Below are 25,508 nucleotides of genomic sequence, written 5' to 3'. Positions count from 1 at the left end.
CAGCCGGCGCTGAGCGCGGCAGGCGCGGGAGCTGGCGCTGGAGCCGGAGCGGCGGCGGCGGCTGCATTCACCGGGCGGCGGCGGCGCGGGCTCCGGCACCGGCTCGGGCTCCGGCATGGTGCAATCCGGCCTCGTCCCGGGAGAGCGGGGCCCGTGTGCAGGGCCGGCGCCCGGGGAGCGGCGGCAGCGGCGGTGGCGGTGGTGGCTGCAGGCGCAGGCAGGCGGCAGGTGCTAGAAACGGGGCTGGGCGAGGTGTGTGCCCGCTGGGCTCCCGGGCCGCCGCCCCCTCACTGCCCCGGTCTTTCCCTCCCTTCGTGCTCCCCAGCGCGTCCAGCCCCCTGCCTCCGCGCCTCGGCCCATGGCGCTCCGCGGCTGAGACAGCGTCGCCAGGGACCCCTCCCGCGGGCCTCCCCGGGGCGTGCAGATCCCAGAGCCGCCCGCCCACCCTCCGCGAAGCCTCCCTCCCCTCCTCGCCCGAGCCGGGCGGGACCATGGCTGCGAAGCTGCGAGCGCATCAGGTGGACGTGGACCCGGACTTCGCGCCGCAGAGCCGGCCGCGCTCGTGTACCTGGCCCTTGCCGCAGCCTGACTTGGCCGGCGACGAGGACGGAGCGCTGGGCGCAGGGGTGGCCGAGGGCGCCGAGGACTGCGGGCCGGAGCGCCGGGCTACGGCCCCGGCGATGGCCCCAGCGCCGCCCCTGGGCGCGGAGGTCGGACCGCTGCGGAAAGCGAAGAGCTCTCGGCGGAACGCGTGGGGGAACCTGTCCTACGCCGACCTCATCACCAAAGCCATCGAGAGCGCCCCGGACAAGCGGCTCACGCTCTCGCAGATCTACGACTGGATGGTCCGTTACGTGCCCTACTTCAAGGATAAAGGCGACAGCAACAGCTCGGCCGGCTGGAAGGTGGGGGCGTCCGACTGGGGAGGGGGCTGGGGACGCCGACTGGGGCTTCCAGGGGCTGCTAGGTGTGCTGGGCTGCAGGCGGGCAGTCAGGAGGAGGGCTCTTTGGCACCCCCTGGGGTCACAGAGTGTGCGCCCAGGGCGTGGGGCCGGCCAGCGGACGGGCGGGGGCGTACTGGGAGCAGCTGTGTGCGTGCTCCATTGCGGGGAGGGATGCGGGGTGGGAGGTCTGGTGGGGTGACAAGGGACTGCCACTTTGAGGCGTCCCCGAGGAATGTCCCCACCCTGTCCTTGGGGGCATAGCAGAGGAACCCATTCCCAGGCTGTGGACATTGGGGACCCTCCTCCTCCCCCGAGTCTGCTTTGTGTGACTCTTGTTTTACCCTTTTCACCAGGGCACCCTTCTGAGAGCGCTGGAATAATGACTTGGGGCCAATGCCGGCTTCCCTCCCAAATCTCTATCATTGCCCTTACTGGAGCTGTCCCCAGGGCGAGGAGTGTGACCATGGGCCCACAGTTCTTCTTGTGGTGCCAGAGTTCACCCTAGGGCACCAGCCAGGCCGGCGTGGGGAACTCGTTAGGTGACCTGAGATCGGAGTTCTCCATGGGGTGGCTGCTGCCCCCCCTTACCTAGGTCAGGATGGGGGTCACTGGTGATGGCCCTGCTGGTGTGAGGGCAGGGTGTTGAGAGCTGGGGATCTGTCCATACCCACCCAGGATGCTTTTTTCCACTTCCCTGGCTGTCGGAGCCCAGATCCATTTAGGGGCTGGGGGAGGGGCAGGGTACCCCAGGGAGGCCTCAGTGCCAGCCAGTGGAAAGCGGGGAGCCATCTTAGGAGGGGACAGGGGCTTGCTTGGATTGTGGCCTCTCGACCCAGCTCCTCCCCTGGCCATCTTGTTGGAGAGTGGGGATAGTCTATGCCTTTGGGGGAGAGGAGGCTGGAGGGGTACCTGTGCCGAGGAGGTGAGCTGTCAGCCTCCCTATGGAGGGGGTGGCCTCTGTGAGGGAGGCATGCCTATATCAAGGGAGGGGCTATGCCCTGTGGTGCCTGCAAGCTGGGTCAGAGGAAGGAGGTGTGCCAGTGGAGGAGGGGAGACTTGTGGGCATGAACAGCTCTAGATACCCAGGGGCAGCATTGTAGAGCCAGGGTATCCCTACCTGGGAGCCCACGGCTCTCAGGGTTAGTGCTGGCAGCTTCTGTCCCTCACTAGCCACTATGGAGTAGGAACACAGGCCGGAGGAGTAGACCTGGATCTCTTTCTGCATCTCCTCTCCCATCCCCTTGGGCTCAGCCCCCACCAGAACACATTTCTCCCAAGTGTGTCCTGCACTTGGGAATTGTTCCTACCTCCTTGCTCCCCTTGCCCTGGCCTTCTCCTCCCTGGAGATGTATTCAGTGTCCTCAAGGGTACAGAGTTCAGATGCCTTCTCCAGGAAGCCTTCCCTAACCCTTTTTAGCTAGCTTAGGACTCCCCGTTCTCTGGCCCTCTCCCTGCTGGTAGCGGGTTTTAGTCATTTGTGTTCTGTCTCATTTCCCCTCTCTACCCTGCTTTTGGAAGACAGTGGCAGTGTCAGAGCCATTCTGTGCCCACAGCACCCAGCATACAGTCATGACACCAAGAAGCCATGAGTGTGTGTCTAGTGAAAGAGCAGGGAACTGAGTGGATGGCACAGGATGCTGAGGCAGGGGACAGTACATTGGGCCAGAGTGGTCGGGAGGGCTTCTTGCAGGAGGTGTAGCTCCAGCTCAGCTTACACATCAGGCAGCATGGGGAAAGATGGGAAGAGGAAACATGAGGCTAGAAGTCAGGAGAGAACTGCAGTTCATTGAAGGTCTTGGGGCCAAGCACTGTGAGAGGCACCTTTACACATCTGCCTTTAATGCTCTCAGCAGTCCCTGAGGTGGTTTTACTGTGACCAGATGGTCTCCCTCCAGGGTCCCCAAAGCCAGCATTGGCCCCAAGTACAAGGAAGGTCCTGAGGCCTGTATTTAGGAGTGAACTGGTCACACAGTTAGTAGATGGGAAAGCTGGAATCCAGCCTACATGTTTCTCCCTCCAGGGTCCCCAAGCACCTCTGGAACAGTGTCCTGCTGGCAGCTGGGGGTGGGAGGGGCACATTGAAGGCTTTTGAATATAGGGAGGTATAAATCCTAAAACGTGATTGAGAATATGCTTGGAGATAGTTTAGACCCATGAGTTCATTTCTGACAGTGAGACTGAAGCCCTGGAAGGGGATAGGAGTCTTTCCAGGGCATCACTGAGCAGCAGGCTTTGGATGAGGGCCCAGGCCTCCTGCCTGCCCATTGGATGCAGTTTCCACTGCACCACACTGCTAGGGACACACCGATTGTCCCTGTGCCTGGGCTCCCAGTCGTGGGCTGGGCATTGGAGAGGGAGCCTCAGACGTGGACTGACCTAGGTTTTGGCAGAGACCACCCAGGCACTGGAAAGGGGCCTGCCCCATGCTGTGCCCTTCTATCTCACCCTCTACCCAGCTCCCCAGGGAGCCTACTTCCCCACTTATTCCTGGAGCTTCCTGCACGGTGCCCTTCCCCATTCCCAGTCATTTACTCCAGAGGCCTGGTGAAAAAGCCATCCCAACTCCCAGCCAGGCTCAGGTTGACAGACAGAACACCTCAGGTGCCAGGCCTGGGGCCAGGGCCCACTGTTCTCTCCTTATTCCCCTCCCCTACAAACATACTGCAATTGAATCCCTGGGGTGTACCAAACCCTGTGTTAGATGGGGCGGGGACCAAAGGAGAAGGCATTAATTGGATCTATTTCAGAATAATCAGGACTTAGCCAGTTCCACACCCAGGCCTTGTGTTTTGTAGAAAGGAAAGGCTGGGGATGGGGGTAGGCGTTCAGGGAAGGGGAGTTAGATACCCTGGGGGAGCCAGGGAGGTCCTCACAGAGGAGGTGGCACTTGGTCTGCACTGCCTTCATTGGGGAGGGGAGAATTTGGGAGATAGTCTTCCAGGAAGTATTGACTGCATTCCCAAAGGCAGGGAGGTGAAATTGTGCATGTCTGATTTGGGGACAGTTTGGGTGTGCCAGGCTCAAACCAAGGGTGTCCAGGCATGACAGGGAGGTGGCATGGGAAGGGTGGAATGGGCCAGATCAGGAAGGGATGACATGCTTGGCCTTATCCCTGTGGTCATATCTATGATGCAGGGAGGTAGTTGAGTGGTGCAGGACAGGAATTGGAGAAGACAAGACAAGCAGCAGGCTTGGGACACTCAGACCATGCTGAGGCCTAGAGAGGCTGGGCTTATTGCTGGGAACCCAACCAAAGGGGCTAGTTGTGTTCCCCACCAGGCCTAGGATGAGGGCTTGGATAGGCGGTCCCTCTACAGTGTCCCAACACTGTGAATATCCAGGTAGAGCCTCCCACTTTCTCTCAGATACTCCAGTCTCACTTTCCCTTGGCCCTGGACTCCTCTGGGAAGCCTTTCAGGCTTCTCTGAGTTCTGGCACACCTTCCACTTAGCGCCCCTGGAGTTGTTCTGCCTGCTTTTGTGTTTCCTGGCTGCCAGCTCCATTGGGAGCTCCCAGGCCAGGCCTGGGCGCCTCCCATTCCTGTCCCCAGAAGGAGCACACTGGATGGGAACTTCCCTTCTCTCCCAGGGGCTGGGGCAGCCTGGCTGATGAGAGGTGGGATTAGGAGGGGTGGCACCACCCCTATCTGGCCCAGTAAGTTCCAGGTGGGGTGGGGCTGGAAGAGAGGGACTGATCTGAGAGGCTGGGGGCAGGGTCCTGCTACAGCCCAAGCAGTGGCTGTCAGCTGAAGCCACCCCCTTCTCTCCCCCCAGCCTGCTCCAGCAGGGCTCCCTCCTCCTCCTTTGTCCTCCGGGGATCCCCAGCCCCAAGGGCTGATGGGGGTGCGGGAGGAGGCGGTGTGAGCCCCGGTTGGGGGTGTCCTCACCCCCCTCACTGCATGAGCGGGGGGCTGGCAGCTGCCCGCCTCCTGGGCACGAGCCCGTGCCAGCCGCTCCTGGCACAGTTGCTGGCACGCCCGGCAGACTCCCACGGCCACCTGCTCACACCCACCCACGAGCGCTGGCGCGCTTCGGGCCCTTCCGGCTTCCCGGGCCTCCCGGCGCCCCTCCCCCGCCGCCGTGCCCGGCCCCCCCACCCCACTCTGCTCCCCGCGGACCCCCGTCTCCCTTCCGGCCCCACAGCGGCCGCCCCCGCCACACCCCGCGCAACTTAGGGAGCTGAGGAGGCGGGGCTCAGGGAGGCCCCTGGGGCAGCCACGCGGCGGGAGAGGAGGGGGCCGGGAGGCAGACAGACCGACAGACAGGGTGAGGGCCCCGCCTGCCACCTGGCGCCGCTCCAGCGGGACGATGGCGGGCAGCGCCGTGCCAGGCGGTAATTGCAGACAGACTAATTTAAAGAGATGAGACGGTTATTTTTAACTCGCGTTAAGGTAATGAACGGCGCGGGGGGTTTGCGGGTTCGAAAGTTCAGCGCCCCCAACCCCCACTTTCTGCGGGTCTGGGGGGGCCCCTCTCTGCAAGCCCTGAGGGCTCCAGCCAAGGGATTGACTAAAGGGAGCTGACTAGCCAAGGGACTGACTAGGTTGAGGAACTGAAGAGGCCCGCCAGAGGGGCGGAGGGCTGAGGGGCCGGGACAGAGGCACCCGCTGGTCCAGAGCACTCTCATCAGACCCTCACCACCACCCAGGCGGGCTGGCATCCCTGTGTTCCAGGTGGGGAAGTGACTTGCCCTGAGGTCGCTACCTGCGGAGTGGTGGGCCTGGGAACTGGACCCCAAGCTCAAGCTTTTTCTGTGCCATTGGGTAGGATTGAGGTGGGGCAGGGGCTGGAGGGAAGGGCCTGTTTTGGACTCTGAAAGGACCTTCCCTGTCTTTGAGTGGCAGCTAGTGGTGACCACCACATGGGGTGTAAGGGTTGAGGGGTAGTCAAGTACTGAGTGGGATGTGGGTGTATCAGCTACAGCAGAGGGAGCCCCTTCCTCACCTCAGTTTCCCTTACCTCCCAGCAGACTCACTAGATCCCCTTCCCAACCCTAGTTTACCCGGAGTGGGGGGTGCCTGGGAAACAGGAGAGGGTGGGGCTGGACCTCCCTATGCATTGGTGCCTGCTCCCTCATGTTCCAATCAGACTTGGGTTCTCCAAAGAGCTGCAGAGTCCTGGAACCCAGTCTCTGCACCCCTGACTCCTCCCCAACTCAACCCCCTCTGACACACTCCCAGCAACTAGAAACTCACCATCTCTGGGATTGCCCATTTTGTTGCTAGACAAGTCTTTTTTTTTTTTTTTTTTTCTGAGACAAGGTCTCTCTCTGTCACCCAGGCTGGGGTGCAGTGGCAGAGATCACTGCAGCCTCGACCTCCTGGGCTCAAGTGATCCTCCCACCTCAGCCTCCTGAGTAGCTGGACCATGGGCACAGACCATCCCACCTGGCTAATTTTAAAAAGGTGTTTTGTAGAGACAGGGGTCTTCCCTATGTTGTCCGGGCTGGTCTTGAACTTCTGGGTTCAAGGGATCCACCTGCCTCAGCCTCCCAAAGTGCTGGGATTACATGGTGGTGTGAGCCACCATGCCTGGCTGCTAGATGAGTCTTAAAGCTTTTAGGACTTATTTCCTTCTCCCCAGCAGTGCCCCATCCCCTTTCAGCATCACACAGAGTGTCCTAGTCCAGCCCTTTGGCGTCATTTGGAGTCAGCTGTGGAGTAAGGAGTAGGTGAGGGGCTGGACAGAACCCCTACCTGTAGGGAACCTGATCCATTGCATGTGTGAGTTAGAGCAAACCTCTCTCCCATTCTGGTTCTCAGTGTTCTCATCTGTGTCCAAAGGGTCTTAACACAGTCTTTTTCGGTTCAGTGCTGTAACTTACAAGCTCACTGGTTCTTGGAGCCATGAGGGGTTCATTGGACAGAGGGCACATAGTACTGAGAGGACTTCTCCCAGGTGGACACATGTGAGTACAGGTGTGGGACTTGGGACTCCTGTTTAAAGATGCCTGTCCTGTCTGTGGCAGTACCCAGGTGGCAAATATGCTCTGGGTACAATGAAAGGAGTGTTTATGGCAGTTCCAGCTGGCCCCCAAAGCAGGCAGATGGGGGTTCAGGGTGTTGGACGGGCATGAGCTCAGGCTCTGGGGCCTGGGTAGGGTTCTCAGGGGGACAGCTGGATCTGGAGCACCCCCCTTCTCCTGGCACCCTGGTTACCATAGAAACCAACTCCTGTTTGGGAGGGTTTGGCTGTTTGCTGCCTCTCCCCACCCCCCAACCCATATGTGGAGGTGGGAGGGGGGCCAGGTGGCGTGTGGGGGAGGGGCCTCCCACACCCTCCCCCAAGGGCCTCCTTCTTTGCAGAGAGAAACCTTTCTGGTCTGTAAGTGGGGGTACTTCTTATGGAAAGGAGAAAGAGAGGTAAGATAATTAATATCTGGGTGCTAGGCAGTCAGCTGGGCAGTTCACATACATTCCCTCATTTCATCCTCCCTGGATCCCGCTAGGTACACATTAATAACCCCATTTTATAGTTGAGGAAATGGAGGCCCAGAAAAATGAGGTCATTTGGCCAAGGCAGCATAGTGGAGCCTGGATTTAGCTGCAGACTCGTCTGTCTCTGCCACATTTCTGCATCTCCCCATGCTGGTGCTGTCAGCTCTACATGCCAGCCAGCCCTCCTGCCCCCAGGCTCTCCTGCTCCAGAACCCTCCTGGGCTCCTTGGTTCACCTGGAAGTCAACCAAGTCCAAACTGCTCTGCTGGGACCCATAGGCCCTCAGCCTACCTTGTCCAGGCCCTGCCCTTTCTCCCACTTTTCCTGCTTCCTCTGATCTCAGGTCGCCCTGGCATCTCCACCTTCACACATGACACTGGAATTCTCAACCCACGCCCACTGCCATTGTCACACAGTCACCAAGGCACCTATTGATTCTCCTTGGCTGACCCCTTGGGATACCCCTCAGAAACTAGGTGGGGTCTTGGGTGGTTTGAACAAAGCCCTACCTTCCAGGTGATTCTGGAACCCAAGACTTCTGACTGAGAATTCCTGCCTCAAGTCCTTAGTTGTTTGCAAACCTAGCTGATGATCAGAATCACCTAGAAGCTTTCTGACAACACAGGCTTCCAGTCCCCAGCTCAGATCCTCTATATCGGGGTGAGCTCTGGAATCTGTGTATGGCTGGTGACAGGTCATTCTGAACCAATACCTTAGAGGGTGGCTTCTTGGCCTCCTGCCTGTCCCCCTGTCTCTTCCTCCCAGCATGGACCAGCTTCTCCAAGCAGGCTGCCCAGGTTGAGGCTACACCCCTCTTCCTCACTCCTTTTGGGTCCTCCAGAGATCTGAACCCCATGTAGTCAGCACCCAGGGACTGGGCCACCACATCACCATCATGCAGCCACCCCATGGCTTAGAAATCACACTGTATAGGACATGGATGAAGAGAATGGAGCCACAGCCAGGGCTGATATGCTTTGCTTACTAGGAGCCTTTGCTGCAGGAGAGGGAGGGCTGCCCTGGGTTCCTGCAGTCCCTTGGCAAGGGGACAGAGAGCCCAGGGCAGCCCCTGGGGGCAAGGCCAGAGTCGGTGTGGTTGTAAATACTCAGGAAGCCTCTCTGGAACTGGAATGGTGAATAAACGAAACGTCACAGTCCCTGCTGTCAGAGAGCAGAGAAGAGGGAGAGAAGAGGAGAGAAGAGGGGCATGTGTATAGCTGCTTAATCCAGTCCCCAGGCCTTAGTAGGACACTCAAGGCCTGGCCATCAGCCCTAGTCTACCTCTCCAGCCACCCTCCCATCTTCTGACCCTTGCCTTAGCCACACTAAACTATTCTAGCTCAGGATTCAACCTGCCATGTGCCATTATGTACATTCTTTCATTTAATTTCCCAGCAACCCTGTGAGGCTGGTAGGGTTACTTTCCCCATTTTGCAGGTAAGGGAACAAGAATGAGAAAAGTAAGCAGCTTGGACAGGACCCTACTCTAAGTGGCAGAAACGAAACTCTCCAGGGCTAACTCCACCCTAGCCCAGGGCTCTGACCTTCCTCCCCCCTGTCCCTTCCCCTCCCAGTCATTGTCTCTCTGCTATCCCTTGGAGTTTAGCCCTCAGGCTTTTGGCCTGGGGAATGGCCCTGGGGTCCCTGGCTCCCTGGCTCCCATTCCCAGATACAGAGCTCCCCGAAGGTGGGGGCAGACGAACCTGATGTTCCCCTCGTCTGCAGACCCCAGGGCTGAGGCAGCTCCCTCCATTCCCTGTGATCCAGGGCGACATCCACTGGGTACCTATTATGCAGGGCTGCTGGGTGGGGACTGGACTGGCTCCTTGACCTTGAGATCCCAGCCTGCAGGGGTCAAGCTAGGGAGATAAAACGAGGACACTGACTCTGATGCAGGGTAAGATCTGCTCAGGGTCATGATGGAAGGCCAGATAATGAGCTGAGTGTTTGGAGGTAGAAGAGAGGAAGGGAGACAAAGCAGACAAAGAAGGTCAAGGCCTCAGGACTGTGTGGGGAGCCCCTGAGGGTCTAGCTGTGCTTATGTGGGGCCCAGCAGGCGTTGAAGCTGGGAAATCAAGTGAGTGGCCTTGAAGAGCATCCCAGGCTCTGGGCTTCTCAATGTGAATTCTCCATGGGAATGACATGGGCAGAGGTCACTCAAGGGTGCTGTGGGGAGTGAACAGGAGAGAGAGGCTGGCCCAGGCACCCAGTGTGGGCCTGCTACTGGGGTCCCGGGGAGAAAATGAGCCTGAGATAGGGCAGAGGCCCAAAGAGTCCCAGATGCCAGGCCTAACATAGGCAGCACCCCTTGGTGCCTTGAGAATCCCTTAGGTGAGGCCAAGCCATGTGGTTAGGAGTCTTGGAGGCAAACAGGCAGGCAGAGCCTAGCTCTACTTACCCTCTGCGTAGCCTTGGGCAACTGAGCCTCAGTTTCTTCCTCTACAAAATAGGATAATAATAGGGTCCTTCCTCTAATGCCTCCCTTTCCTGTCCCTGAGACCGAGGTGTCAGATATTCAGATGTCCAAGCTCCCTCCTGCCCTTAGTTGGGCCTGTTGCTTTCTAGCCTCCAGAGCCTTCCCCATAGCCTTGGATGACAAGCAGGGCAGGTTTTAGGCACCCCATTTCCTTTTTTTTTTTTTTGAAACGGAGTCTCACACTCTGTCCCCCAGGTTGGAGTGCAGTAGCACCTGATCTCGGCTCAGTGCAACCTCCACCTCCCGGGTTCATGCCATTCTCCTGCCTCAGCCTCTGGAGTAGCTGGGACTATAGGCGTGCACCACCACGCCCAGGGAATGTTTTGTATTTTTAGTAGAGACGGGGTTTCACCTTGTTAGCCAGAAGAGTCTCCATCTCCCGACCTCATAATCTGCCTGCCTCAGCCTCCCAAAGTGCTGGGATTACAGGCATGAGCCACTGTGCCCAGCCGGCACCCCATTTTCACAGATGAAGGAAATGTATTGTTCAAAGTCACCCTTGAACCCAGGACTGCCCTCCCCTGGACATTGGCTCCTCTTTGCCCCACTGGCAAGCTGTGTGACCTTGGGCATGGCCCTTCCCTCTTCAGCTCTGAGTTCCCCTCCCCCAACACTCTGGGAAGCTGTGAAGCCTCTTGCTTCTCTCTCCTGTCCCCTCCCTCTGTCCTCAGCTGGCCTCCTCCTCCTCCTCTTGTAACCTGAGCTGGGGCCCTGGGGGAAGGGGCTTGCCCTCTTCCTGAGGCACCTGCCAGCTGAACAGATGTGCAGAGATGGAGGGCCCCGGGAAGGGATTGAGGGCTCTTAGCCCGACAAGGCTGGGGCCGGGGCTGGGGGAGGCAGTGCTCAGCACACCCTACCCTGGCCTCTGGCCTCTGCCCCTAGGGCTTACTCTGAGCACTTGTTCATTTTCCAGTGGACATTTGAGTGCTCCAACATGTCCTGCAAGGACCTCTCAGTCTCTAAGATAAAAATGGCAGATGAGGGCTGGTGCCCTGGTCTGGGTGGGCCACCCTGGGCTCCTGGAGCCCCTTGGCATGAGGACAGAGGGCCAAGGGCGGCCCCTGGGGGCAAGGCTAGTGTCTGTGCGGGTGGCCATGCCCCTGGGAGAGCAGATGGTTCTCTTGGCACCATGCCCACTCTTCCTTTTTCTCCCCTAGGAGCCAGCCTGCAGGGCTGGGGCACAGCTGCTGGGCCCTCCCCAGAGCTGGGCTCAGGGCAGGGCTGGGTGAGGTCACTGCAGCTGCTCCCAGGGCCTGGGGCAGGGGAGTGGGGAAGTGCTGCCTGCAGAGGGAGGGAGGGGCTGAGACTGAGAGGGGAGATGGAAAAGTCTGAATGCTTTCCATTTAGGAGTTCTTTTTAATCCTGAATGAAGGAGGGTCTGTGAAGGGGTTGCTGAACTAGTATGGACAGTCCCCTTGCCCCTACCCCAGGCTCACCCTGGAGCTTCTGCTTGGCTTTGGCTCCTCTCTGGAGGTCTCTCAGGGCAGGAGAAAGAGCAAGCGCCCTGGGTGTAAATTCCTGCACCACCACTTACACTATGCGACCCTGGACAAGTCAGTTTGTCTCTTGGAGCCTCAGTTTCTCATCTGTAAAATGGGGACAATAAACCAACTAGAGGGTTGTTACAAAAATTCAATGAGATAATTTTCAAGTGGCAGCACAGGGCATGGCATGTGGTCAATGTCTTGGAAGCAGTAGTCCTTCCCCCCTCACTGCCTCACTTTCCCAAGGAGGCAGGAAGTACTGAGGACAAGTAGGGAGGTGGCAGGGGCAGCAGGAGCTGCAGGAGAAAGCAGCGGGGAGGAGGGTCAGACAGGACCCTGGTAGAGGGTGGGCAAGCCTGGGAGCTCTGGCCTGAGATTTTGCTGAACAGAAACTACACAGAAAAGCCAGGCCTGAGCATCTCGTGGCTACTGACTTCTCGTGAGCCAAGGACTGCCCCACAAAGTTCGAGTAGGGAGGCCGGCTCAGACACCACTTTACTCTGGTTTGCTGTTAGATCTCTGCAGGAGCACTGAGGTGGGAGCATCTGTCTTTGGGGCTTGCATAGGGGATGAGGAAGGTGCCACAGAGCTGGCCTTGATGGAGGAACAGGAACTGGTAGAGCAGAGAGAGGGACAAGAGTAAAGGGAATAGTGTGCAAAGGCACAGGGATGGGGATATCCAAGGTGGCTGGAGGACATCAGAGGGCTCTTTAGTACCAGCCTGGGATTGGACCCAAGCCCACAGGTGAAAGGAAGAATGGGCATTGGAGCAGTGTGAGGTTGGACTTCCGTTGGTTTATTTGCTGCCCAGCCTGGGTGTGTGGGCTCTGGTTTCTCTGGGGGGTGCCAGAGCCTCATGCCTTGCTTTGGATATTGGTTCCTCCTGGCCCCAGGCTGCCCACTCTGGGATCCACTGCTGATCCTGAGCCCACTCACCTGGAGACATCTGTGCCCCCATGGCCCCCACCTGCTCTTCTATCCCCTCTCCACTGCAGACTCGAGTGCCGGGGATTTGCACATGGCCTCAGGTCCCTGGCATTGTCCAGGTCACCTCTTTTGCCAGGAAGAGGCCTGGACTGAGAACCTGAACTTCATCCCAGATGGCAGGGCAAGTGACTCTTAGGGAGTCTGTGGCTCTGTCTGACCCAGGTGTGTGTTCCTAGGCCAGGCTGGGGCCCCAGAGTTGGGTGGGGGCAAGGGGTGGGATGGGGAGGCTCCTGGGGCTCCGAGACAGGGATGGGATGACATTCTTGACATGTGGGGTCTCATCCAGGCCCCATGTGTCCCTGTGGATGGTGGGACTGTTATTCCCATTATAGTGGAGGCCACTATCACATGGATGAAGTTAGGATTCTGTCCCCTGTCTTTCACCTCTCCGTATGCAGGAAGGAAGGCCAGGAGGGAAGGAGGAAATGGGAATCATAGAGGGAATCAGAGCCCTCACCACAGCCCCACAGGTGGTCACTGCAGTAACAGGTGCTGGGTCATTGTCCCCATCAGGTAGTCAGGATCAGTCTCCTGAGGGAGGGGCTGGGCTGAGCCTTTGACTGTGATACAATCTGGACAGGCATCCACACCTGACCTTGAGCTTGGGCTGCGATGGGTGGACACAAGACCCAGGGCCGCACTTGGAGGATCCTGAAAGACCCCAGGTACCAGGGAGGCCAGGAGGTAGCACAGGGTCGGTGGTAGGTGGGGGCACGGTCCTTGTCTCCTGTCTCTGATGAAAGCTAGGGGAGCCTGGGCTTGAGCGTCAAGGTGGAGGTGGCCACTGGGGTCGACAGCAGAGCAGAGTGTCCCCTGCCACATTAGGGGTAGGTGTGGGAAGCGCCCTGGCTTTGGAATCCAGCAGCCCTAAGACCCAAGCCTGGCTTCATCATTTCCCAGCTTTGTGGCCTCAGGAGTCATTTAACCCACCTGAGCTTCCGTTTACCCCCTTTGTAAAATCGCGGTACCTACTCACAGGATGGTTATCAGGATTAAAGGAGCCTAGCCTATGTTGGGCATGTAGTAGGTGGGTGCCCTTCTCTGGCTTCAGCATTTGAAGCACATGCCAGTGGTGTGTGAGAGCTGGCTTGCACTGGTTCATGAGGGCTGATCATGCACACTTCTTCCCAATTCTGCACTCAGTGACGTCATGTGGCAGCTTAAAATTGGCCATGATGTGAGTATCCATACGACAGAAAGCAGCAAAAGCTACAAATCAAATCAGGTGGGGTTTTTTTTTTTTTTTTAACTTCCAGAAGAACTGGTGGTTAAACATTTGCCAGCACACCACTAAATGTGCCCCAGAAAAGGTAACTTCCCCCAGTCCCACTGCCCAGGATCAGAAGAAGATGGCACAGAGATGGCCAGGCGAGTTGGCTCACACTATAATCCCAGCACTTTGGGAGGCCGAGGCGGGAAGATCACCTGAGGTCGGGAGTTCGAGACCAACGTGGGCAACATAAGAAAACCTCCTCTCTACAAAAAATATAAAAATTTAGCCGAGTGTGGTGGCACACACCTGTGGTCCCGGCTAGTCGGGAGGGTAGAGTGGGAGGATCACTTGAGCCCAGGAGGTCAAGGGTACTGTGAGCTATAATTGTGCCACTGCACTCCAGCCTGGGTGACAGAGGGAGACCCTGGCTCTAAATACATAAATAAATAAATACCCTGGCAAGAAAGAAAGAAAAGAAAAGAAAAAAAAAAACCTGGCTCAAAATAAATAAATAAATAAGGAAGGAAGAAGATGGTACAGCAACCATGAGTCCATGTCCCAGAATCCAACCTGTGGGCCCTCGGTAGCCATAGTGGGGACAGAACAGGAAGCAGGGCAATAGTGGAGCTCTGGCTTGGCCAAGCAGCCTAGAAATCACAGTCCATGGCCCCTTCTGGGCCTCAAGAAATTGGATGGTTATAGCACCAGGCGGCCCTTGTAGGCGGGGGACAGCAAATGAGGGGAACTCTCTTTTCTCTGCACTCTCCTTTGGCCCCCGGAGATCTGGCAGGCCCTGGCTGGAGACATAAGATTAGATGAGGTTGAGCTGTCGGAGAATGAAGCTGTGTTGGGAGGAGAAATGAGGTTGTACCGGAAGATAAACGAGGTTGTACTGCCAGGGAATGAGGTGGTACTTGGAGGCAAGGTGAGGCTGCATTATTAGATAAATGAGGTTGTACTGTCAGGGGATGAAGTGTACTTGTAGTAGAGATGACGTCCTGCTGGATCAGTCGGCTTGCTCCGTCAGAGAACACAGCCACACCACAGGAGGAAGGAGAGTGTCCGACTCAGAGGATAAATGAGGGTGTCCTGCTGGATAAATGAGGGGGCCCGTCAGGTGAATGGAGTGCTGTTAGCAAGTGAGGTTGTACTTGCTGGATAAATGGGACTGGTGTGCTGGATAAATGGGGTTGTGCTGTCAGGTGAATGCATTACTGCTCGTGGGTGAAGGGCATCCTGGGAATAGATGAGGGTGTCCTGATGGATAGATGAGCTGCCACCACCAAATGGATCAGACCCTGTCCATGAGGGAGGCACTGTCAGCGAGGACGAGGTTATTCTGTTCCCACTGGGGCTCCTGTAGTGTCTTCTGACCCAGGGGAGACCTTGATGTGTGCCAGCCCTGGGTTATCCAAGTCTCTCTGGGGAGCAGGATGGGGGGCTGGGAAGGGCAGGCAGCTGCATTGTGCATCCTGGGACCTCTCCTTCACCCCCAACGGATGCCCTACCCCTCTCCCTGGCACCCCTCAGTGGGTCAGACTTGCTGCGGACATTCTCACCCCACTGCCTGCTTCTCATCCTGCCTGTGTCTTCTTTCTGCCCAGTTTGGAAAAGCCCCTATTCTGTGCCAGTCACTCTGCCCAGTCTCATTTAATCTCCCTACAACACAGTATTACTCCTCCTTGCACACACTTTCTCTTATTCATTCATCCATTTATTCATTTGACAAACATTTAAGTGTCTAGTATGTACCAAACACAGGAAGTACAGTTAAAAAAAAAAAAAAGGATAAAAATCACCGCCCTCATGAAGCTTATATTCTAATATAAAGACAGGATAAATAATGTATTTAGAATGTGAAAATGCTTTAGAAAAACATACAGCAGGATCAGGGGGCCAAGAAATTCCAGGGAAGAGGAACAGTTTTTAAGAGAGGTGAGGATGGGCCCCGTTCCAAAAGGTGACATCTGAACAAAGACTGGAAGGAGAGGAGAGATGTCTGTGGATATCTGGGGGCAGGCGGGACCATGCCTGGCAGGTTTGAGGATGGGAGGGAGGGATGGAGCGGGGCACCTGCATGGTCACTGTGGGTCTTATGGGCCATGGCAAGGCCTTTGTTCCTCACTCTGAGTGAGATGGAGGGTGTCGGAGGGATCTGGGCAGGAATGGATGTGATCTTGGTTATTTGAAGGGTCACCCTGGCTTCTGTGTGGCATGCTATAAGGAGGTGAGAGAGGGAGCAGGGAGCCATTTGAGGAATGGAGCATGAAAGCATCTTGCCCCAGGGTCATAGCACTCATGGGTGATGGGGCTGAAACTGGAATCCAGTTCCAATGCTACAGCTGATGTACTTTGCCCTACTGTAGCCTCCTCCCTGGTGGGAGAATCCTTGGGGTGCTGGGCTCCCTGGCCCAGGTTCTGAGGGAGAACGGGGTAGGCATGAGATATAACCCACTGTCCTTTCCCTCTGCCCCCAGATGGTCTCCCTCGGGCCCTGAATCACGTAGGTCCTGACTCCTCTAGCAACATGCTCCAGGTCTGGATGTAGATGTGGGAGGCATGAGGCCCCAGAAGCTGTGCCCAGCTCTGGGCACCAGGGGAGCCCAGGCATGCCAGGGCTGTGGCTATGGTGGTGGGTTGCTAGGCGACTCGAAGAGGGAGCCCTGGTTACTGCTGCCTGGCAGAGGCATCTCCCTCCTCTGCCTCTTTCACCTCCTCCATGGCCTCTGGCCTCCCAGGAGGCCTTGTGGTGTGAGCCAGAGCTGTGATCAGTGCTTGCCACTAGATCTGGCAGGGAGCTCTGATTGGTACCAGGTGGCTGGTCCCTGAGGAGCCAGACTGAGCTGCAGGGCCTGAGCTTCTCTCATGGGGCACAGCCCTGGAGCACACCTGGTTCAGAGCCCAGCTCAGCAGTCAGAGGCCTAGGTCCTCACTCAGCTCTGAGCCACCTTGTCTGACCCTGAGCAAGGCATGGCATCCCTCTGTGCCTTGACGACCCCATCCATCTGGCCTGCAGAATCCTCCCCAGGAGCTTCATTTTCTGTGAAGAAGGGTGCTGAGTGTACGGGGATCCAGGTACTCCTGTCCCCACCCCCGATGGCTTGAGTGTGTAATGCTCAAGTTTTGCACTAAATCTCATTTACAGAAAGAGTTCCACTATTTAAGAAAAATGTTTGAAAACCTCTGGACTGAATGATTCTAAGGATTTTCAGTGCCACACTGAAAAGGTCCCCAGAGTACAACTTGCCCATCTCCTTAGTTTACAGTTCAGGACACTGAGGCCCCCAAAGAAGGAGAAACTTCGTCTAGGTCAGGTTTGGTAGTGGGAAGAACACTGGGTTGGGGGTCAGGAGGCCTGGGCTCACATCCCTGCTCTGCCACCAGGTCTTAGACAGCCTTGGGCAAGTCCTTTCTTTCCCCTGGGTTGGGCCAGCCATGGTTTCAGGCTGAGGCCTGAGCTCCAGGGGTACCTGGCTGGATATGGGACAGAGCAGGGAAGAATGCAAACCTTCAGAGACCTGGAGCTTGTCTTGGCGGTAATTCTAAAACATGTGAATAACGTGTATAAAGAAAATGTGAATGGATTATAAAGTATATGCAAAATTTCCTTGAATTCTAAAAAGGAAGCTTAGACTTGCAGGAAATTTTGGCCTGTGCAACATGCCCCCAGACTTCCCCTGCTGCCAGCTTCTAGGGATGGTTTACATGGAAAGTTTGAGGAGCACTGGAATACTGGCTTCCTAAGATTCTTTGGGATTCTCAGACGTGTTTCTGTCTTCCATGGCAGAATGTGATGTCCTTTAGACTTAGAATAAGACCAACCTGTAATTCCAGCACTTTGGGAGGCCGAGGCAGGGGGATCATCTGAGGTCAGGAGTTCAAGACCAGTCTGGTCAACATGGTGAAACCGCGCCTCTACTAAAAATACAAAAATCAGCCGGGCAGCAGTGGCACGCACCTGTACTTCCAGCTACTTGGGATGCTGAGGCTGGAGAATCACTTGAGCCTGGGAGGCGGAGGTTGCAGTGAGCTGAGATCATGCCACTGTACTCCAGTCTGGGCTACAGAATGAAACCCTGTCTCAACAAAACAAAACAAAACAAAAGACCAACCTGAAATCAATACCTGGCACAGCACTTAAGCTGTGTGACCTTGGCAACTCACTTAACATCTCTGAGCTTCACTCTCTGGTTATGAGATAGGGATCACAATCCCTGACTTGTATGGAGTTCAACTAATGATTACATTAGATAAAGTACTTAGAGTACCCAGGGCTGAATGGGCAGGTGCTGGCTAGGTGCTGGTACCTGGTACTGTCCTTCTTCCAGGACATAATGACATTGATAAAGAGGTGGTGCCTGAGTGACCTCCAGATGGAGAAATGGGGAAGTGGGAGATGGAGCCTATTGTAAGCCAGACAGTCCTATGGGGGAGGAGAACTGAGGCCTCCTAGGAGCCTGAACACAGGTATAGGGGAGGGGCTCAGGAGCCAGGTGCAGGGGTGGGAACAGGAAGTGGGTATCTACTTGAGGGAGCACCGCTCCCTAGGGACCCCGCTCCCCTCCCCTCAGGGTCTCAGGAGAACCAGGCAGGGCAAGGCTGGCAAGTCCCAGCTGTTGCCTCCAAAGGCCAGAAAGTGCCAGAGACAGGGAGCCTGGGGCCCTGAGGAGTCAGGTCAGTGCCTGGAGCTGGGGGTGAGGGGTTGGAGGGTACCCTGGGCAGCAGGAAGGACCCCTCCTCCCGGAGACTGGTGGGAATGAGGCAGGAGGGAGAGCCTCAGAGAGCAGTAGCTGGAGCTGTGAGTGTGGCTGGGTGGATTCACAGGTTAAGAGCAGGTCCATGAGTTGGGCAGAGCTGGAGTGGTACCTGGCATCGTTGCCTAGCTGTGGGGCCATGGGAAGTTACATCATGCCTCTGGGCCTCTGGTCCCCAGTGTATGAAATTGGAGAATGCCATCTTCCCAGAGTTGGTGCCCAGCACAGTTGCATACAAGGCATGATGTTAAAGAGATGGAAACAGCAGGTCTGTTGGGGGAACTAAGGAGTGAGATCTTCTGGCCAGAGTGAGGATATAACCTACGTTTATCAGCACCTGGTGTGCAAACATTTATTCATGCACATGTAATGATCGTACAGCCTTACGCGGTAGTTACTGAATGTAGCTCACTTTTTCAGAGTAGTTCACTGAGGCTCACAGAAACTGAGTAAACATCCCATGGTCACATAGCTAGGCAGCCAAAGAGCCAGGCATCCTGTCCCGCCCTCTGATACCCAAGCCCCTGCTGTTTCCATAGCAGTACCTAGACCAGGAGGTTGAGGCCACCAGGTGGGAGGCCCCAGAGGTGGGGTGCGGCAGGCCCAGCAGAAGTTCTACTCCAGATTCCAGTGGGGCCAGTGGACTCCCTGCCTTCCTCTGTCCTCAGAACAGGCCTGGCAAAAGCAGGCAGTGACATGGGAAGCACTGGAGACTGGCACAGCAGAATTAAAAAGAGGATGTATGCAGAGATGGCAGAGGTGAAGCCCACGGAGGAACTGAGGGACAGCAGAAAAGGCCACCTTGGGCAAGCCACTTCCTCTCTCTGAGCCTAGGTCTTCTGGTGTGTGAACGGGGACTTTGCCACACACTTTTTGGGGATTTTTTGAAGGCTCCACCAGGAAGGGACTTGGAGGGCAGGCAGGTGGGTCAGGAGAAGAGGGCAGGATGCAGCCCAAAGGGCAGGCAGGAGAGCTGGGCTGGCCTGAAGGTGAGCACTGAAGAGGCTGAGGTCTCTGTGGCAAAAGGATGTCTTTTGAGGGACCTGCTGGAATCCAAGCCCTCTGGAGTTCACAGCAGATCAGAGGAGTTGGGGTGATACCTCTGAAAAGTCTCAGGCCTGGACCCACCTTGGGGACCCCCAGCCTACTCTGTTTCCCCTGGCCAGGCCCTCCCAGCAAAGGGTTAACAGTCTTCTCTACCTGCAGTTGCATTTTAAAGACACGAAATTAAAGCAGGTAATTTATTCTCCCCACACACGAAAGAGCAATTAGTTCTAAACAGGGCTTAATCAGTCACCGCGAGATTGATTTCTGGAGCCCTGGGTTTTCGGGCTCCTGGCGCCATGCCAGGCTGGGGAGGGAGGGGGGCGGACAAATGAGCCGCAGCGGCATAAGCCCTTACGTAATCTGCTGGGGGCCCTGGCAGCCTGGTTAGCCCCGCGTGGGTCTTGGCTGAACTGGTGAGAGGGGGTCCTGCTCCCTGCTGCAGGCCCCCCGCAGGCTCAGAGTAGCCCACAGGGTTGGTCATGCCCCCAGGGAAAGGCTAAGACCAAAGCTCTGGCCCCACCTTCAGGGCAGTCTCTGTGTGGGAGTGGGGAGGGATGGCGGTGTGGTTCTGGGGCAGAGGGTGGGTACTCTGGGTTTGTCCAACCCGGTACTTACACCTGCCCCCTCTCTCTCCCAACCCCCTTACCTCATCTTCATCCCTGGCTCCCCCCACCTTCTACACTCTCTTATCTTCCCCCTCTTCTTTCCATCACGTCCTCTCTTCCCCATGGCCTCCTCACCCCCCACTCCCACCCGCGTCCTTGTCTCTGGCCACAGAACTCCATCCGACACAACCTGTCGCTGCACACCCGCTTCATCCGCGTGCAGAACGAGGGCACCGGCAAGAGTTCGTGGTGGATGCTGAACCCCGAGGGCGGAAAGACAGGCAAGACCCCGCGGCGCAGGGCCGTGTCCATGGACAACGGGGCCAAGTTCCTGCGCATCAAGGGCAAGGCGAGCAAGAAGAAGCAGCTGCAGGCGCCCGAGCGAAGCCCGGACGACAGCTCTCCGGGCGCGCCCGCCCCGGGGCCGGTGCCTGCCGCAGCCAAGTGGGCCGCCAGCCCCGCCTCGCACGCCAGCGACGACTACGAGGCTTGGGCCGACTTCCGCGGCAGCGGGAGACCCCTGCTCGGGGAGGCGGCCGAACTGGAGGACGACGAGGCCCTGGAGGCCCTGGCGCCATCGTCGCCGCTCATGTACCCGAGTCCCGCCAGCGCGCTGTCGCCGGCGCTAGGCACGCGCTGTCCGGGTGAGCTGCCCCGCCTGGCCGAGCTGGGAGGCCCGCTGGGCCTGCACGGCGGCGGCGGCGGCGCGGGGCTGCCCGAGGGCCTGCTGGACGGCGCGCAGGACGCGTACGGGCCGCGGGCCCGCACCGGGACGCCAGCCTACTTCGGCGGCTGCAAGGGCGGCGCTTACGGCGGGGGCGGGGGCTTCGGGCCGCCGGCGATGGGCGCGCTGCGCCGCCTGCCCATGCAGACCATCCAGGAGAACAAGCAGGCCAGCTTCGCGCCGGCCGCCGCGCCCTTCCGTCCCGGGGCGCTGCCCGCGCTGCTGCCGCCGCCGCCGCCGCCCGCCCCCAGGCCCGGCCCGGTGCTGGGCGCGCCCGGGGAGCTGGCGCTGGCGGGCGCCGCCGCCGCCTACCCTGGCAAGGGGACGGCCCCATACGCGCCGCCCGCGCCCTCGCGCAGTGCCTTAGCCCACCCCATCAGCCTTATGACGCTGCCCGGCGAGGCGGGCGCCGCGGGTCTGGCACCGCCCGGCCACGCCGCCGCTTTCGGGGGCCCACCCGGCGGCCTCCTGCTGGACGCGCTACCCGGGCCCTACGCGGCCGCCGCCGCCGGGCCGCTGGGCGCCGCGCCCGACCGCTTCCCGGCCGACCTGGACCTCGACATGTTCAGCGGGAGCCTCGAGTGCGACGTGGAGTCCATCATCCTCAACGACTTCATGGACAGCGACGAAATGGACTTCAACTTCGATTCGGCCCTGCCTCCGCCGCCGCCGGGCCTGGCCGGGGCCCCGCCCCCCAACCAGAGCTGGGTGCCGGGCTGAGGGCCGCCTCCCGACCCCGGGCGCCCCGTCCCGTCCCCAAGGGGCCTCTGTCTTCCCATCCCGATTCCCGGGTCCCCTCCCCCGACTCCAGCTCCCCAGGAGGCGGCCCCAGCCCAGCTAGAGACCCCTCTCAGAGGCCGGCCGCCAGGGAAGGGGAGGGAGGGGCCGGGGCACCCCACTGCTCCTGCCCACACTCCTGAGATCCACCCCCTCCTCCTGGGCAGGAAGCCTGGGAGAGGAGGCTGAATTCCAGGCTGGCCGGGAGTAGAGAGGAGCGGGGTGGGCCGCCTGGTGTGGACGGTGGTCGGGAAAGTCAACTAGGAGATGGGCCAGGGAGCGTTTACAAATCTTGTTTCATTTGCGGAGCCCTAGCCGTGACCCCGCGCCCACCCCAAACATGAATCTGATTCCCACTTGACACACTTTCTCACTGGTCTTAGTCTCACCCACCCGAAGCCAGCAACCCTCTGCTGAAAACTCACACCTACCTAAATCCATCCACCCTGAGCAGCCCTCCACCCGCAAATCGCCCTCCAACGACCGCCACCCCCACAGTTCAGTCTCCCCCTCCCATCCCCGCCGGCCCTCTCTTCTCCCCTCCCCAGTCGGAGTCAGTCCCTCTCTTCAACCGCCCCCACCCCTCAGTACCGGTCTCAGCTTCTCCAGCGGGCCTCAGCCCGGTCCACCCCCAACCCCGACGCCCCTTTCTCCGCGCCAGTTCTGGCCCTTCTCCCATATTTATAAGTGTCCGGCCGGGGCGGGCGGTGGGCGCGGCGTCCCCGGCGCGTATCGTAGGCAGTGTACCGTGGCCGTGCCGTCAGAGTGTGCGTGTGCGTGTGTGCCGTGTCGAGGCTGTGTAGAGTGCATTGTACAGCATATTTTCATGAATAAAATTGTTTTAAATATTTCCCGCGCCTTGGGTTAGCGGGAGGGGAGTGGTGGCAGAGGATAATTGACAGGGAACTTGGGGCAGGAGGAGGGTTCCTGTGCCTGAGTCACTATTGCGGCTTTGTGTCTGGGTACTCGTCAGCCTTTGCTAAACTAATGCTCCTCTGCCCAGCACATATTGGTTAGGCGCCTACTGAGTCCCCCGTGCTGAAGATCTGCTTCGTCGAGCTCTGCACCTGTTTCTGTGAACATGTGCATGCACGAAGTTTTGGCCCAGGAAAATGCGTCCTAAATAAGCCTCAGAGATTGGGAGAGGGTGCACAAATATTTACTGAGAACCTTTAGTGCCAGGCTCTGTGTTGGGCACGATTTTTGTTCCCGTTGTACAGATGAGAAAACAAGGTCAGAGAAAATAACTTGGGAAGGAGGGTAGAGATGGTGAAAAGAGAACCTTTTGAGGCGCACAGACTGCTCTTGGAATCCATTTCCTACAATTTGCCAGCTGTGTGACCCTGGGCAAATTTCCAACCTCTGAAGCCTTTCTTCCTGTACTACACCGTGGAGTAGTACCATCCATCTCATGACCGTCTGTGAGGCATAAGGAAAGGTATGTAAAGTGTTCAGCACAGGTCCTGTATTCGTTCATTTTAGGAAGATTTGGTGAGCACCGGTTAAGTTCTTATACCAAACATTGGGGCTGCCCTAGAGCCACACAGACACAGTTTCTACACTTAAGGAACTTAGAGGCTCCTGGGGAGAACAGGCCAGCAAATAGGCGATTATAGATGAAAGCTGTGATGATCGGAGAGGAGCCAGGCAGCTGTCCTGGGAATGGATGATGGGGCAGCACTCATCTTGCACTTGAGTCAGGGAAGGTGCCTGGACTGGTGCTGCCTCAGCTAAGCTTGGTAGGAGGAATTGGCATTGGGAAGGGGATTCAGATGAAATGGCATGTTCAAAGGCCCAGAGTGAAGAGATGTGTAGATTCCAGAACCAAAAGCAGTTGAGTGTGGCTAAAGTTCAGAGAGGGACAGATTACTGATGGCAGGGAGGCTAATGGGCCAGAGAGTTCAACAGTGAAAGAGGGACAATGTGGTCCAGCCAGAGATGCTGATGTGGCTCAAACCAGGGGATGGGGGAGGACAGTGGGGTTGGAAGGGAAAGGATGAGTTCACATGTACTTTGGATATGGACTCACTGGGGACTTGGTTGTAGATTGGACCTGGGGGATGAAGGAGAGGGAAGCATCAATCGATGGTTTTTGTTTGGGTATCTGGGGAGACAGGGCCATTCCTTGAGATGGGGCACACCAAAGCAGGAGGAGCCCTAGGGAAATTGATGTGCTCATTTGAGCTATAGTCCATGAGAATCTTTGGGATTTGGAGCAGAGGGAGAGATGTTCAGGAGCATACACACTAGGTGAAATGGCATTATCTGGCACTGGGCAACATAGTGGCCCTGAGGTGTCCACACGCATAGTGGGGTCAGAGCCCAGAAGGTGTCTGGGCTGGAAAGGGAGGTCAAGAATCAGGAGCACAGAAGTTGTCACTGCGGTGTTGGAAGTGGCTTGGGAGGGGAAGGATTGCAGAGTTGGAAGAGGAGGAAGTCCAAGTCTGCTTTGATGAACACCTTGGCACAGGAGGGACTCACTGGCTGAGAGGGAGAAGAGAAGGAAAACCAGGACCCCGGGGAACTGGGGGCGGCGTCCTAGAAAGGAATACCCAATGTTCTTACCTTCTGGAGCCTTCCTTTCTCAGTCTGGAAGATGGGGCAGGAGCACCTGTTTCACACATTTGTTTTGAGGAGCAAATAAGATAGGAATTATTGTCTGAGGTCACTCTGTTGGCAAGGCGCAGAGCCCCTGAGTGTGTACCTCCAACGCCCAGGCTCTCGTGCAGCCCCCACTGCCTCTAAGGAAGTGGTTGAGAGCAGAGGAGCAGAGGAACTCGGAGCCAGTAGAATCCGCACAGGTTCTGGGCTCTGAGTTGGGGCTGAGACCCAACCTGGTATGGTGAGTGTCCCTGCCAAGTGGGGAGCACATAGAGGCTGATGGCCCCTCTCCCCTGGGACAGATGCCCCAGCCCAACCCCACAGCCAGCCTCTGAGACAGCCCAGCTGGATGTGGGCTCCATATGGGCTGCAGAACTGCCCCCACCCTAGGCTGACGGAGGGTGGGCCGCTGGTGTGTGTGTGCAGGGCTGTGTGTCTCCATGTAGTCCCATATGTGTCTGTCTGTGTGGGCCTGTGTGTGTGTGTGTCTGTGTGTGTGTTAGGGGTCAGTGAGTGTGCTGGGGGGCAGGTGGGGTGGTGCTTGAGGTTCTCTCTGCTGAGTGTGCGCGTCACTGGGTGTGTGTGTGTGTGGTGGGAATGACAGTGGATCTGCCTCTGAGTGTGCCCACACAAGTGCCGGGGCTGTGCAGTCCATGCCCATGTGAGGTGCTGTCTCTGTCCCCACATGTGCCATGCACACCCTCCTCTCTGGGCATGCCTGCCTGTCTTGGCACAAAACTCTCTCCAGGAGCACCAGCACTGGTGTTCCCCTGCCAGGAGCATCTTCTAGACTGCTCTGCTGTCTGTCAGAGCGGAGGGGAGCAGAGGGACACTCCAGACCCTGGGATCCAGCCCAGCTTATGAGCAGGGAGAAGTGGGACCACCTCAGAGCTCTGACTGAGCTCTTCCTGGCTCAGGCCAGGGGTCATTCCAGACACAGCTTCTGGCCCCATCAGGAGAAAGGGGGCAACACCCCTGTGGCTGGGGGGCTGCAACTGGCCCTTCCCCATCAACTTTGGAGCCCAGCAGACACGCTCCCCTCTTTGCCCACTCCCTGGGAGGCGTCTGACACATGATTTATTCATAAAAAGCCATTATTTGTGCCAAAGAAGAACTGAGCCGCTGGCTTTTTAAGTGCTGATAATGCTTTCAGCCTCCCCGCCTCTCCTTCTCTCCCTTCCCCTCCCCTCTTCTCTCTCACTTCCTTCCTATCCTTTCTCCTCCTCCCCTTCCTTCCCCTTCCCCTTCCCCTCTGTTCTTCCTCTCGATATTCCTTTATTGTTCTCCCCACACCTCCTCTCCTCCCTATTTCTTTATAGACCTCCCCTCTCACACCACTCAGCTCCTCTTCTCTACAGTGAGGCTGGGTCAGGGAGGCTCAGAATCAATTATCCCAAACTGGGTAAGGCCTGCGCTAGACTGGAGCCCCAAGGACCCCACCCCTCCACCTCATCCTTTAC

At 57.7% G+C, this 25,508-nt stretch overlaps 1 protein-coding gene across 1 annotated transcript; it reads left to right on the top strand.

The window, feature by feature from the left end:
* FOXO6 (forkhead box O6) lies at positions 1-22,298 on the top strand. Its single transcript, XM_033226870.1, has 2 exons — positions 1-905; positions 20,119-22,298. Exons 1-2 carry the CDS (start codon positions 492-494, stop codon positions 21,388-21,390), a joined length of 1,686 nt encoding a protein of 561 aa, XP_033082761.1. The 5' UTR covers positions 1-491; the 3' UTR covers positions 21,391-22,298.
* Positions 22,299-25,508: the final 3,210 nt, after the last annotated feature.

The sequence above is a fragment of the Trachypithecus francoisi genome, unplaced genomic scaffold, assembly GCF_009764315.1.
Source record: "Trachypithecus francoisi isolate TF-2019V2 unplaced genomic scaffold, Tfra_2.0 Lachesis_group12, whole genome shotgun sequence".
Taxonomy (NCBI): domain Eukaryota; kingdom Metazoa; phylum Chordata; class Mammalia; order Primates; family Cercopithecidae; genus Trachypithecus; species Trachypithecus francoisi.
The sequence above is the reverse complement of the archived record's forward strand: the minus strand, read 5'-3'. Positions and strand labels throughout refer to the sequence as shown.

What these genes read in the sequence shown, in the direction of transcription:
- FOXO6 (XM_033226870.1), top strand. Translation starts at nt 492, where the DNA reads ATGGCTGCGAAGCTGCGAGCGCATCAGGTGGACGTGGACCCGGACTTC. An exon ending in ACAGCTCGGCCGGCTGGAAG is followed by an intron (nt 906 to 20,118) that starts GTGGGGGCGTCC and finishes CTCTGGCCACAG; the next exon opens with AACTCCATCCGACACAACCT.